The sequence below is a fragment of the Crocuta crocuta genome, unplaced genomic scaffold (genome assembly GCF_008692635.1).
Source record: "Crocuta crocuta isolate KB4526 unplaced genomic scaffold, BGI_CrCroc_1.0 scaffold167, whole genome shotgun sequence".
NCBI classification, from domain to species: Eukaryota; Metazoa; Chordata; class Mammalia; order Carnivora; family Hyaenidae; genus Crocuta; species Crocuta crocuta.
The window spans coordinates 5,668,463-5,683,107 of NW_027532406.1; the positions used below are offsets into that span (position 1 = coordinate 5,668,463).

The 14,645-nt window shown below is 41.1% G+C and overlaps 1 protein-coding gene across 1 annotated transcript in view; it reads left to right on the plus strand.

Annotated features, from left to right (window-relative positions):
- Nucleotides 1–29: 29 nt before the first annotated feature.
- PPA1 (inorganic pyrophosphatase 1) overlaps nt 30–14,645 on the plus strand; it is a 28,609-nt gene continuing 13,993 nt past the window's right edge. Inside the window, exons 1-4 of the mRNA XM_077778636.1 lie at nt 30–201; nt 2,646–2,704; nt 12,402–12,455; nt 13,272–13,391. Coding sequence (XP_077634762.1) covers nt 138–201; nt 2,646–2,704; nt 12,402–12,455; nt 13,272–13,391 — 297 coding nt within the window. The 5' untranslated portion in view covers nt 30–137. The remainder of the gene's footprint in view (nt 202–2,645; nt 2,705–12,401; nt 12,456–13,271; nt 13,392–14,645) is intronic.

Below are 14,645 nucleotides of genomic sequence, written 5' to 3' on the forward strand. Positions count from 1 at the left end.
GTCCGCTTAAAGCCGTTCCCCGCCCGGCTCCGGAGTCCAGTCTCCTGGGTGCGCACGCGCGGAGCTTTCCCCTTGTCAGCCGGCGCCGCGTGCGGGTTAGTGGCTCTGTGGCGGCGGCGGCGCTGGTCATCCCCACCATGAGCGGCTTCAGCAGCGAGGAGCGCGCAGCGCCCTTCACCCTCGAGTACCGAGTCTTCCTCAGTGAGTGTCGGCGTACCGCGACCTCTCCCCGTCCTCCAGCCCATTCATTCCCGGGCCTCGCCTCGCCTCGCCTCCTGCCCGGGCGCCGTCGGCCCGNCAGGTGTCCTTGGGCAGCGTCTGATGGGAAAGGAAACCACTGAGTCGCTCTAGAAAGGTGTCTGGAGGTAAACTAATCTGCATAAGAGGATTGCTTGATTTGTAGGCACGGGCGCAGGATGGGGGGATGACTCCCTAAGGACCTTAATTCCTGAACTGTAGCTCAGCTTGTGGGCACCAAGCAGGGTGAGATCCAACCCCTCGTTCTGCAGTGGGGGAAACAGGCTCGGAGCGGGAGCCGTCCGAACCCGTCCCTAGGGGGGCCCGGTTGCGCTCCTGCCCCTCCCGCCGCGGTTTCCCCTGTAGCGAGAATAATGGAAATGAGTCTTGTCGTAACAGTGTTGAAACAAAGCTGTTCGCCTCAAGTCAAACAGGTGACATCAGTCTGGGAAGCACGAGGGAGAAAGTGCCAAGTTTTTACCCCTGGGCAGGGAGTCGGCACCTGAGTCCACACCTGGAGCTGCACTTGGAGCCCAGCACGCCCGCGGGCTGGGGCTGACCGGGCACCGCTTTCCCTCGCCCACCGCCTTTTGTGTTGCAGGTGGAGGAAAGCAGCCTCGGGTTTTTCTTGATCTCCACCTACCCGCCTGCCCCAGCCACTAGGAATAGATTATTGGAGTTCGAACATGGTCAGCAAAGGCGGTTCTGTTGTAACTGTAAGGAGCTGTTTTACTCGGAAGGAAATGGGCAGGTGCAGGAAAGTCTTTGCCGGTGATGTATGAAGTACAGGAAAGAGCCGGGTGCAGGGGACCGATGGGAACACGGAGAGAATGAACTAAGATCCTAGCAAAAAGTAACGTGCTGTGGGAGGAAAGGGAAAGTGAACTCAGGTTTACCCATGTAGCTGAAGATTACCATGTAAGATCCAGGAAGGATGGGACTCCTCATTTTATTTAATTTCGGACTTAAATAAGGGCTGTGTAGGATCTTTTGACTAATAGTTCACTGAACTATTTTTTCTGGAGTTAGAATTTCTCTGTAGGAGGGATTTAGAGAGGTGACTCTCAAGTTTGAAGGCAGCAGGATGATTGGGTAATTGGCTTCAAGCTATATTTGGACAGTAGTTTCTACTTAGGTTATGTAACTGATAGCAAGAATTTGATGGCCATTGTGGAAGACCATAGCCACTCCTTGACTGTGACGCTGGCTCAAGTAATTTTTTTATCAGATGGAACTCTTTGGGACTTAAATACCAATATTAGAACTAACTGTGTAATTACATAATTTTAAGGGGTTTTAATCAGTTTTTTTTTTTACTACCCTCCCTTAATAGGAGAAGACTTTTTACCTCTATAAAGTTACATGTGCCAATCTCTTTAAAACTGATAGTGGATTGGACTGTGAGGTCACAAGTGACTCTGAAGGGAATGTAATGGGATTGGGGATGGTCACTGCTCAGTTTTTTCTATTCCACCTTGATTTTTAAATGTGAAGGGATATAGTGTGGACTGACCTTTAGGTTTCCTAAAGAATATAAGGTCTTTTTTTTTTTAATGTTTATTTTTTTGAGAGAGAGAGACAGCATGAGCGGGGGAAAGGCAGAGAGAGAGGGAGACACAGAATCGGAAGAGGCTCCAGGCTCTGAGCTGTCTGCACAGAACCTGATGTGGGGCTTGAACCCATGAACGGTGAGATCATGACCTGAGCCGAAGTCAGATCTTAACCAACTGAGCCACCCAAGTGCCCCTGTAAGGAAGTTTTTGGATATTGTAGTTAAGTCTCTAGAATATAGAAGTTACCTGGGAAAGGGTTGTTGGACCTTGATTATCCTTAGAAATATAATCTAAGATGTCTCTGTCTTCCTGGAACATTGCTTAAAACAACATGGTTTTCTGACTCAGCACATTGGTCCCCTCCCTTCCCCCCAAGCCCAACTGTTATATTAGTTGTGAAAGCTGTTAACTGATGTAAGATCAGTCCAAAACAATTTGATCGCCTTTTGTATGCTAGGCCCTGCTAGAGTCTGGGGATACAAAAGTATATAAGGCAGCCCCTGCCCTCTTTATAGAGGTTAATATCTGTTAGATGCCTAAGGAGAGCAGAGGATGAAAATGTAACCCACTCTTGGAGGGATCCGGAAGGTAAAATGTACAACAACCAGTTTTTCTTGTGTGGGAATAAAAACTGTCTACTTCATTATTCTGGTGAATGGCGTTGATAATGGGAAGGGCCATGAAAGTGCAGGGATGGGGTGTGCATGGGAAATCTCTGTATCTTTTTCTCAATCCTATGGTAAACCTAAAATGACTCTAAAAAATGTAAGCATTTTAAAAAATGTGTACTTAATGCATCTGAAAATGCAATTAACAAAAGAAATTGGTAATGACTTTTTGTAATTCATTTTGCAGAAAATGAAAAAGGACAGTATATATCTCCATTTCATGATGTTCCAATTTATGCGGATAAGGTAAGATGTCCTTACCATTTAAACATAGTCCCTTTGCTCAGATCAGTTAATTCCACATATGCATTTTCTTATACATCTTCGGAAGTGCTTAAAATGCCTCATTGTGCTGCAAATTCAAGGTACATTGACTAAGAAGTCAGTCTTAAATCCAGATTATTTGGCTAAAGAAGCAATAATAATTTGGGGAAGGAGTAGAGGAACAGATAACAAATGTTTCAAAGCTGCCTTGGAACTAAAATCTTAGTACTTCATAAGTGGTTTTAAAATTAACCAGGTAGGGGCGCCTGGATGGCTCAGTTGGTTAAGTGACTTATGCTCAGGTCATGATCTCATGGTTTGTGAGGTTGAGCTCCACGTCAGGCTCTTTGCTGTCAGTGTAGAGCTCGCTTTGGATCCTCTCTCTCTCTGCTTCTCCCCTGCTCTCTTGCTCTCTCAAAAATTAAATGAACATTTAAAAATAAAATACACCAGGTAGCCAGCACAAAATTTGGGTTGTGGGATATTTATTAAATAGCAAAAATAAACTAGATTATTCAGTGACTATAGGAAAATTCGGTACTTTCAGTGAACTGGTAGAGTTAAGATGCAAATAATGTTGATAAAGGTTAAGTCTACAAACTTCGAAAAAGAGATGTCTGTTCCTATACACACCAGTGAGCTGAAGAAATCCAGCACAGATTGATAGGCTTACCACAAATCGGTAAGAATCTTAGTTTGCTAGAAAAAAATGTCTACAGCTATAGATTCCAAAGTCTTTGTGGTCCTTTGGAAGTAAAATTGCTAGCGATCCTTTCTGTTTTTGTTTTCATTTTTGCCTTTTTATGTTTTCTAATCTTTTTACAATGAGCATAGATTATTTGTACACATTTAACTAGTTATTATTTTTAATTCAAAGCTTGTTTTAGCTTCCTTCCTAGTAGGAGAAGTTTGTACTTCTGACATAAGGACAGATGTCTGCTGCGTTGTTGTTGTTGTTGTTGTTGTTGTTGTTTTTGAGAAGAGAGAGAGAGTGTGAGCAGGGGAGGGGCAGAGAGAGAGGGAGACACAGAATCTGAAGCAGACTCCAGGCTCTGAGCTGTCAGCACAGATCCCGACGCAGGGCTCGAACCCACGAACTGTGAGGTCATGACCTGAGCCGAAGTCGGATGCTTAACCAACTGAGCTACCCAGGCGCCCCTGGAGTTAACTCTTTATGACGCACTTGGAGTAGTGCTGGGCACTGGTGCCTGGTGTGCAGAAGTAGCTTAAGGCCAATTATGTGTCACAGTTACAGGAGGGACCTCTAATTGGCATGTGTCCTCCTGTGGGATTCTCAAAGTTGTATTTATTCAGAAACTCTAATTTGTTACGTCTGATTTGCTGGGAGTTGGCATGAGCTGCAGGATCCTTCCTTCCTCCCTCTTGAATTGGCATCATTTGGTTGACTTGATTTAGTTTGGTTTAGTGTATAACTAGTGTACATGTCAATGTACTTTCTAGTATCTCACACCGTTTTGATTAGTTAAGAGGTATAAAATGATGACTGAAAGTTTATTGATGGTAACTTGCCATATAGAAGTTTCTTCTAAGGAAGAAAAATATTTTCTTAGAGGTGTGTGTGTGTGTGTGTGTGTGTGTGTGTGTGTGTTTACAGTGTCCTAGTCTGGGCTGCTGTAACAAAGTACCATATTTTTAGTATATGTGCTGCTAAAGCACTCGTAACAAAGTACCATAGACTGGTAGCTTATAAACAGCAGAAATTTATTGCTACAGGGAGCCTGGAGGTCTGAGATCAGGGTGCCAGCATGGTTGGGGGAAGGCCCTCTCCTGGTCATGGGCTTTTAGCTATGTACCTTTGTGGCAGAAGGGGCTAAGGATCTCTCTGGGGCCTTTTTATTTTTAAGGCACTAGTCCCATACATGAGGGTTCCACCCCTGTCTTAAATACTTTCCAAAGGCTCCACCCACCATACAGTAACCATTGAGAGGTTAGGATTTCAACAAATGAATTTTGGGGGGACAGAAACATGCAGATCATAGCTATAAGTAACATACAATATTCTATAGTATATAAACTCTAATATTCTAGCCCAGGATCAGAATGCTCATAACCATTGTGGTGCCTAGTTTTATGACTGCTTCAAGTTATCCCAAAGTAGGAAACTGAGACCACATTTTGGTGCCGTGCAGAATGTCTTCACTCAGATTATTCTGTGACTCCTTGAAGTCTTGTCTGGGACTGAGTGTGGCTGTAATCTGGGATTACTCAAATGAAGAATGTGCCTTTGCACCGCCCTAAGCTGGCTCAGAAACACAAGCTCTTGCAACAACTCTGGATTTCTCTAGTGTCCAGATGTCAGTGAACTTCAGCCCTTTAGATTCCTATCAGAGAAGCAGGAAAGAGTTCTTTTGTTTTGTTTTTAAGGAAGTTTAGTATATACAAAATACCAAAAGGGTGTGGTACACAGAAATTGTTTTGGATTAAGCCTAAATGAAAGATCTGACTAATTCCATTGGTTACAGAAGAGAGAGGGAGAAAGAGAGAGAGAGAGAGAGAGAGTGTGTGTGTGTGTGTTTAATTCCAGTGTTATTAAGTTTATGTAAATACATTTTATGTGTGTGGTGGTAGACTTTATCTCTAATATGGTTAGTCATTCAAAGGGTGAAAAAAAAGGAATGTATCTTTCACACAACTCTTTACGCTCTGCTGAGGAAAAACCCCCAAGGGCTTACGTTTGGCTCTATGTCAGGACCTCCCAGTGTGGACAGCCACTAGGTAACCAAGGCAGCCAGTTCTGGGAAACCATGTGACGCCAACACCCTGCCTGGATCATTCCAAATCCATTCAGTGGAAGAAGGCAAAGGCAAGGGCTCACTGGATTTTGTCCTTTGCTCTGGGTCTATACTGGGGTCACATATAAAAATACCTGTAGCTCAGGGTGTCTTCTGACATTAAAAAAAAAAAATAAAAAAACCTTTTAAATAAGAGAGATTTTGAAAATCCAGAAGGTAGCATAAACAGTGTGAAATAGTGAGTAGATTAGGGTTTATCTAAATCTGAAAGTGTTCAAATATCCTGACTTGATATTTAGGTTGAGAAGTTTGGTATTTTTAGGTTCTGTGCCTTAAACTTTGACGTTAAATATTTGTTGTAACAACGCAGGCTTCTTTGTTTTACCAGTGACTGCTGGGAGAGTATGTAAATCAGGAACTATGTTTCTTTCCTCCTCTTCTTAAAGTTCAGCTTATAATCAAATAGGTTGATGCTTCAGAAATTTAATGATATTTTCTGCAGTCGTGCATCATTTTTTAAAGATTTTATTTTTAAGCAATTTCTACACCCAACATGGGGCTCAAACTCAGAATCCCAAGATCCAGAGTCGCATGCTCCGCCGACAGGGCCAGCCAGGCGCCCCTGCACTCATGTTCTCATTCTTTCTGAAGATACTCTCTCACTGTACCTGAGCCCTTTAGAAGAGATCTAGTCAAGCAGATACTTGGTGGATTACTTACTTCCTTATGGGGTTTGCTTTGTTTCGAATTTTCAATTTCTCTTTATAGACAGTTCCTTGAATGGAAGTTTTTAAATGTCAGTGAATTAATAACAGACTCTGTTTTCTCCCCCAACTTTATATGTATATAGAATGGGTTTTCTGGATTTTTGTTCTGTTTATCTTTTGGTTTCATGTTTTTTAAACTAACATTAGAACCGGGGACAGATGAAGACTGATGGCCATTAAGCTTAATCAGCATGTCATAGCTAACTTTTTCCCACTTCCAGTGAGCTTTCAGGTGACTAAATTTTGAAAACAGATATTCTAACCATAACCTCTGTGGTCTGTCGACTTCGTTGAAAAGGTAAAGTTGAGATGATTAAATATGCATATAACGTACCACAATGCCTGGCTTTATAGGAAAGTCTCAGTAAGCAGTAACCAATCAAATAGGTCGATGATGTTGAGTACAATGTCTGATTTTTTTTTTTTTAGCCCTTCAGAGCTCTATTGTATAGGGTAAAAAAAAAAAATCACTGAATTAGGAGTAAGGAATCTTGACTTTAGTCCTGGTTTTACCACTAACTGGCTTTTCAATATTGAGCAATTTACTTCATTTCTGAGCTGTGTTCATCCTGGTGGGTGTTTTTAGATTACATTCTATGTTGACGTCCCATGATTCTGGGTATATAGCTTATTGACGAAGCCTCATTAAAGATCATTATTTATAAAAAGGTCCAAAAATATTGTTAGTATTTATTGAGTGATTCCTGTAACCTTAGGCACTATGCTAAAGCCCTTCTGTGGATCATATCATTTGGCCATCATGTTGTTCTCTAAGCCAGGCTCTTTAGCCCCGTTGTCCAGGATCAGCAGCCAGAGATCATAAGCAGTCGTGTCGTGCTTGAAACCCAGATATTTTGGCCCAGAAACTGTGGTTTTAACTGCTGTGCTCCACTTCCTTGAATGATTATGGAATGTATGTGAAGTGAATTTTACTTTGTACCTTTTATACGTTCCCAGTTTTCTACAGTAAATATCTCTTTGATAATGCAGACAAAAAGTCTTGCTTATTATTTTATTACTTTAGCTTAGAGTTCAGAGGAAATGAGTGAGAGCTTTTTTCCCTTTGGAAAGGCTCAGAAGTCTTCTAGTCCAGAGAGCCTTGGTGGCCCCAAGGCCTTCAAGTGGCCACAGATGGGTTTCTGAGGTTCTGCGAACTCTGTAATACTACGATTTGGGGTAAATAAATGTGCATTTTTCCTGGGAAAGGTTCTGTGTTCAAAATCCTTACTCATCACTGGGACGCTTGAGTGGCTGTTCGTTAAGCATCTGACTTTGGCTCAGGTCGTGATCTCAAGGTTCATGAGTTCAAGCCCTGAGTTGGGCTCAGTGCTGATAGCTCAGAGCCTGGAGCCTGCTTCAGATTCCCTGTCTCTCTCTCTCTCTCTCCCTCTCTGCCCTCCCTGCTTATGCTCTGTCTCTCTCTTTCTTTGAAAAAGAAGTAAACATTAAAAAAAATTTTTTTTAAAGAGTAAATTTTAAGTATTGCCAGACACATAAAGTAAATATGTAAGGTGATGAAGAGTGTAATTTGCTTAATAGAGGGATCATTTCACAATGTACACATATACCAAAACGTCACATTGTACACCCTGAATACATGATTATTTGTCAGTCATACCTAAATAAAGCTGAAGAAATTAAATTTAAAAAAAAAAAGTAAATGGGTTCCTGAGTTATTTCATTGAAAACTGATAAAAGTGAGATCATGACCTCAGCCATAGTCGGACACTTAACTCACTGAGCCACCCAGATGCCTCTAAGATCTCTTTTTGCAAATTTCATTAAAGCATTTTTAGTGTTTTGTGGGACCACCGTACTGTTTTCCATAATGGCTGCACTAATTTACGTGCGCAGGGAGGAATCCATTTATGTTTAATAGCTTAGAGTTTATCCTGTAGCCAAAACACTGACACTGAAGTCCAAACCTAAAACTAAGGATTAAGAGCCATTGTCACCTGGTGAGAACTTAATAAGGTATAATATCCTTAGACAGGATTAAATCTAGTGCACCTTTTCAAAAGTACTTTTTTAGGGGTGGAACATTTCCTTATTAATTGTGTGAGCTTTTCTGATAGGGATTTTATACTCCAAAACTGTTCTAGAAATTAAAATACAAGCTGCCCTTCTTTTTTATTAGCTTCTTGCTTGTCGTCTAATCTCCAGATGAATTTAGAAGAAAATCCTCTCTGCCACCACCGATTTTCTGCAAAGTTTATTAGAGAACAGAAAATAAAAGGAAGGATGATGCAATCAGAGAGTGATTTTGTATTTCTTCCCAAGTCTGGCATTTACTTGGTTTCTGAAGTTATCTAGAGAAATACATGGTGGGTCAACTTGAAGATGCTAATTTAAAAGCCACTTAGTGGACCTTGAGGGTGTTATGCTGAGCGAAATAAGTCAGGCAGAGAAGGACAAATATCATATGTTTGCACGTATAGGAGGATTAGGAGGAACTTAACGGAGGACTGGGGGGGAGAAGAAGGGAGGAAATAGTGGGGGAGAGGGAGAGAGGCAAACCATGAGAGACTCTTGAATGCTGAGAACAAACTGAGGACTGATGGGTGTGGGGGGGAGGGGGGAGATGGGCATGGAGGAGGGCACTTGTGGGGATGAGCACTGGGTGTCATATGGAAACCAACTTGACAATAAACTATTTGTAAAAAAATAAATACAGGAATAAAAAATAAAAGCCACTTAGGTAATTTTGCAATGTCATGTTCACTAGGCTTTGGATCCAATGTTGGACACAGATTGTAAGTCTTAAGGTGTTCATAGGCCTCCCAATAAGGACACATGTAACTTTACTACGAAGATTCAGTGATGGCATATAATTAAATTAAGAGCATGTTCCCTATTAACACATACTTAGCTACATTAGTTATAATAGCCTACCAAATAGCCATCGCCTGTTCATTAGTAAACAACTTGTTAGGCTACTAACTTGATCTGTAAGAAAACAAACCGGTTTGGAGATGAAACCCCTGATCAACATACTATTGAAATATTCCTATTTAATCACTGAAATTAAAAGACTAATCAAGATATAGGTTACATTTCTCCTACCCCTAAGATATTTTTATTTACACTCTTTTTGATTTAATGGAATGATATAATAAATTTAGACTTAAGTTTCCAATCTGCTTAGCATCTGAGCACCTTTAACATTGACATTCTTATGAAATGATTATAAAGTTGGAGAGTGAGTGTTATGTCTCTGACTTTTGGAAGTCAGAGCTAAAGCTATAGTTTGCCTTTCTTTTCTTTCTTTTTTAAAGTTTATTTATTTATTTTGAGAAAGAGAGAGAGAGCATGTGTAGGTTAGGGCCAGAGAGAGGGAGAGAGAATCCCAAACAGGCTTCATGCTATAAGCACTGAGCCCGATGTGGGGCTCAAACTCACGAACTGTGAGATCATGACCCGAGCTGAGGCCAGGAGTCAGACGCTTAACTGACTGAGCCACCCAGGCTCCCCTAGTTTGCCTTTCTTCTGCCTCTTACAGGCTTATGCAGATCATCCCACTAGGGATACTAACCCCTTCCTTCCTCTGAGACTATAAATAGGGAGCTGAGAGCTTGATGCCAGAGCAGGGATTTAGAATCAAAGCAGAGTAGAAGTGGGGAACAGATTCTCCTCTCAATCCAGGATTGAGCTAAGTAATAGTTGAAACCAGTTAGGATTAGAGAAAGAAGGCATGAATTTGTAACTGGGTGGTAATAAATATCCTAAAGCCTTGTCTCAGGATTTTAAATGCATAAATGTTGGAAATATTAGGGGCGCCTGGGTGGCTGAGTCGGTTAAGCATCCGACTTCGGCTCAGGTCATGATCTCACAGTTGGTGGGTTCAAGCCCTGCGTTGGGCTCTGTGCTGACAGCTAGCTCAGAGCCTGGAGCCTGCTTCGGATTCTGTGTCTCCCTCTCTCTCTGACCCTCCCCTGCTCACGCTGTCTCTATTTCTCAGAAGTAAATAAAACATTAAAAAAATTTTTTTAAAGGAAATATGAGAATCCATAATTTTTTCCTATTAATTGTAAAATCTATGTAATGTAAGACTCACCATCCTAACGACTGCTGAGTGTACAGTTCAGGGGTGTTGAGTTCGTTCACAATGTCGTGCAACCCCCACCACCCTCCATCTCCAGAACTTGCTCCATTAAACATGAACCCCTCCATTCCCCCTTCCCAACCTCCTGGCAGCTGCCCTCCTACTTTCTGTTTCTGAATTTGTTTGTTATGAATTTCACTTCTTTAGATACCTCATGTAAGTGGAATCACATGGTATTTGTCCTTTTGTGACTGGCTTATTTCACTTATCATGTCCTCGAGGTTGGTCCATGCATGTTGGAGCATGTGTCAGAATTTCCTTCCTTTGTTTGGGCTTAGATACTGTAAACAATGCTGCTCTGATTGTGGGTATACAAATACTTATTCCAGACCTGGCTTTCAGCTCTTTTGGGTATATACCCAGAAATGGACTTGCTGGATCGTATGGTCACTCTATTTTGGGGGGGAACCACAGTTTTCCACAGCAGCTGGACCACTTTACATTCCTACCAGCAGTACACAGGAGTTCCAGTCAGAATGCATAATTTACCAGTGAAAGTGCTTCCTGTAGGGGAATTGGTTGGATTTCTTATATTGCCCTGAAAATGCTCAGGATCGCCATTCACTTGAACAGCTCCCTGAATTGTAGCCATCTCTAGGAGAAATACTAGAGAACTACTCCTCAGTAGTCATTCCCGTTAAAGAATGAAGTCCCCCTCTTTTTTATATCAACATACTTACTATCTTCTGTTGTGAAAATTGATGGGGTACATAATGACTAAAAGCTTCTATAAGTTCATTACTTTAAAAAGAGATCCAGTAGGGGCACCTGGGTGGCTCAGTTGGTTAAGCGTCTGACTTCGGCTCAGGTCATGATCTCACGGTTCGTAGTTCGAGCCCCACGTCGGGCTCTGTGCTGACAGCTGGCTCAGAGCCTGGAGTGTTCCAGAATCTGTGTCTCCCTCTCTCTCTGACCCTCCCCTGCTCATGCCATCTCTCTCTNAAGAGTGTTTATTCTGTTCACTGCTAGTCTTCAGTGCCCAAGAAAGTAACACAGAACAGTGGCACTTGGTAATTAATTACTTGTTGAGAGAACATGAATGATTCGGCTCTCTGGCGTTTTGCAGGATACTCCCTGCTATTTTTTGGCTTAGCTAATATTTTAATTTTTTTAATTTATTTTTTATCTTTGAGAGAGAGCTAGTGAGCAAGGGAGGGGCAGGGAGAGAGGGAGACACAGAATCTGAAGTAGGCTCCAGGCTCTGAGCTGTCAGCACAGAGCTCAGTATGGGGCTTGAACCCACGAACTGTGAGATCATGACCTGAGCTGATGTCAGATGCTTAACTGACTGAGCCACTCGGGCGCCCCAGGCCTAGGTAACTTCTAAAAAGCACCAAACCTTCAGGCTTTTGGAATTACTCCATGCAGTGAAGTTATCTTACCATTTTCAGAAAGATGTTTTCTTCCCTGTAATATTGGTTCTTTCTTTGCTTGCTTTCCATTTCAGTTAAGAAGGTTTTGTGATATTAGGTAATGTGGTTTTTGAGGACCTATACACATTTATCATTTATTTCACTAAAATGTTCAATATAGTTAACAGACTTCAAATTTGTACATTTTAGCTCTATTTGCTACCTTTTTCCTGAGGTAATTTATTCATTTGGTAATGCATTTAAAAAAAATTTTACTCTTTTTCACGTCTCAGTTCCTCTTTCACGTGGTAACAGCTCCATCTTGTGAACATTTAGGGTATTGCTGCTGAAAACTTACAGTCTGGATTTGCTCGTAGACTCATGGATCTTTCATTTTAATACCTGAGGTGTGGTACCAGATAGAGGCGGTTCTTGAAAAGAAATCACATTTCTTTGATTAAATCTTGAAATTTAATGAAAGATTGGGCCTACCCATGAACAACATGTTATGTTTTCTAAACCACACAATTATTACTTAACAGGGATAGAACATTTAGTCCTGGATTTAAAGATCTCCATTTTTTGTGGGTTTTAGGTTATATCAAGTAGGTATTAAGAGGCTTGAAGCAGAAACTCATGAAACGCTCACTGGGGTAAGAGAACAAATTAGCTCCCATGACCATCTCGCCTTCTGTGTGTTTCCAGGATGTGTTCCACATGGTGGTTGAAGTGCCACGCTGGTCGAATGCAAAAATGGAGGTATGTTTCTCCTTACGGTGATGATCAGACCTGGGGTATTAATCTTGATCTAGCCACACTGATTTGCACTTGCTTGAGGGCTCAACCCCTGAGTCTAGGGTTTTCTTCTTGCGAGTCCCAATAACCTGCTCTGCAGTGGCGTCTCCCACTGCCTGCCAGTCACNCTGCAGACTATCTTCCCCACACCTTCTTCTGGCTTCTGAAAGCCTAGAATTACCTTTTTCTCCTGTCTTGTCCTCTTTAAGTCTATCACTGATTCCTACACAGAGTCACCAGGCTCTCTTTAGTCACCCCGGCCACCTGTGATTGTTTTGGAATTTCTGTTGCGTTTTGCGAATTTCTTTCTGATGACTCCTAATAGATTCAGCTCTTTGTCATGGATATTTGTTACGTATTTTATATCACTTAATTAAGCTTTTTGACAGTAACCATATTTTGCATGTAATAGACAGTCAAATATGTGAATAATTTAAACTGTTTTAAAGAAAGCCTAAGTTGGATAATATTTATTTTGCCCATTTCCTACAAATCTTAAAACTTTTCTCAAATGTTAGGATTTATTCCAGGTAATTTTATTTTTTGCTTTCTTGAATAAGGAAATTTTGGGGGTTTTTTTTTAAGATTCCCCCCCCNTTTCCACTTAAAGTCTGTTTAGGGAAAAGCTTTTATATCAAATCATTGAAATGTTAGAGGCAAAATATATCATTACAGTAGAATTAGGGGATGTGCATTCCATAATTCATTTCCTCAAATCCCCATTTGAATAGTATTTTATATCCAAATATTCTATGATTTGAATTTTTTTTTTAATTTCAGATAGCTACAAAGGACCCTTTAAACCCAATTAAACAAGATGTGAAGAAAGGAAAGCTGCGTTACGTTGCAAATCTTTTCCCTTATAAAGGATACATCTGGAACTATGGTGCCATCCCTCAGGTATGTGTGTGTGCGGTTGCTCAAAGTGTACATTTTAGCTTACAAAAAATTAACTTACAGCTGTTGGTGAAAAAGATTTAAACACTTGCCAAAAGTTTATGCTAGAGTAGATTTTACCCACCTAAGAGTAATTATTTTAATACTTCCTTGAATAAACTTAATTTCAAGATAAACTGAACGATAAATGCTTTATGATATTTAAATTCACATTTGAAGGTTTTTCTCTGAAATACTGACTTTTCTGTATGGACTGGTTGTAAACCATACACATTGTTTCTTTACAGAACAAGTGGCAGAGCGGGACCCTGTAGGCTAGTGGTGGGAAGCACGGATTTTTGGCCCACGTCCCAAGTCCGCCACTTGCTAGCTCGCCTAACGTGCCTCTCTTTCCCCCTCCCTGAGACCGCTCTCCCCGAGGCGTTACTCGCATTAGCTCACAGGGCTACTGTGAGGAACCTGGCACCTGTAAGCTTTCCTGTTGAGAGTCCCGATTTCTTCTTCTTAATGCCAGTCTTTTTGTGGGAAAGAAATAATGGGGTTCTGTTTTCCTAAGCAGACAACCCTGTTAAGAGGGAGGACGTCTGTATTGTTTACCAGTTTATGCCCAGCACAATACCTGTGTGTATAGTAGGTTCTTATTTAAAGTTTGAATGAAAATCACTAGAACCGTATCTATTATGAGTAAATGGTGGATATTTAATTCTGGTTTGGCTAGGCTAATAATGCCTGTGGTACTTAATGATTTTACGTGAAATACTCAATTTACTTTTTCCTGTTGATAAACAGTTTGTTTTTATTAACCATTAAGTCTATTAAGTAGACTCTGCTGTGAAACAGTCTCTAAGTTAACAAAACATAGATCAAACTCATCCAATAACCACAAAGCCATTTGTCTGCCTTAATTATAGCACTTCACCTTGTATTCCACTTCATTTAGTAGTTAGCCTCAAAATATCGTCCCTCTCAGAAAACACTGCTGAAATACTTATTCTTCCGAAGGTTTGATTTGACCTTGTTGGATCTGGTCTTTGTTTATCCCCCTTCACTTTTATCTTTTTGCCTTTATTCCACCTGAGTAGGCAAACAAAGCCAAGAAATATATTCTAGATTGGGGGAGAGAAGAACTAGAACAATAAATACCTTTTAAACATCCAGGCAAGCACAAGCCATCGTTTTTGTGTGTGTGTGTGTGTGTGAGATTTCTGCAAAGATTCAAGAAATAAAGCTAGCAATTGAAAGCTCCAGAAAATCCTG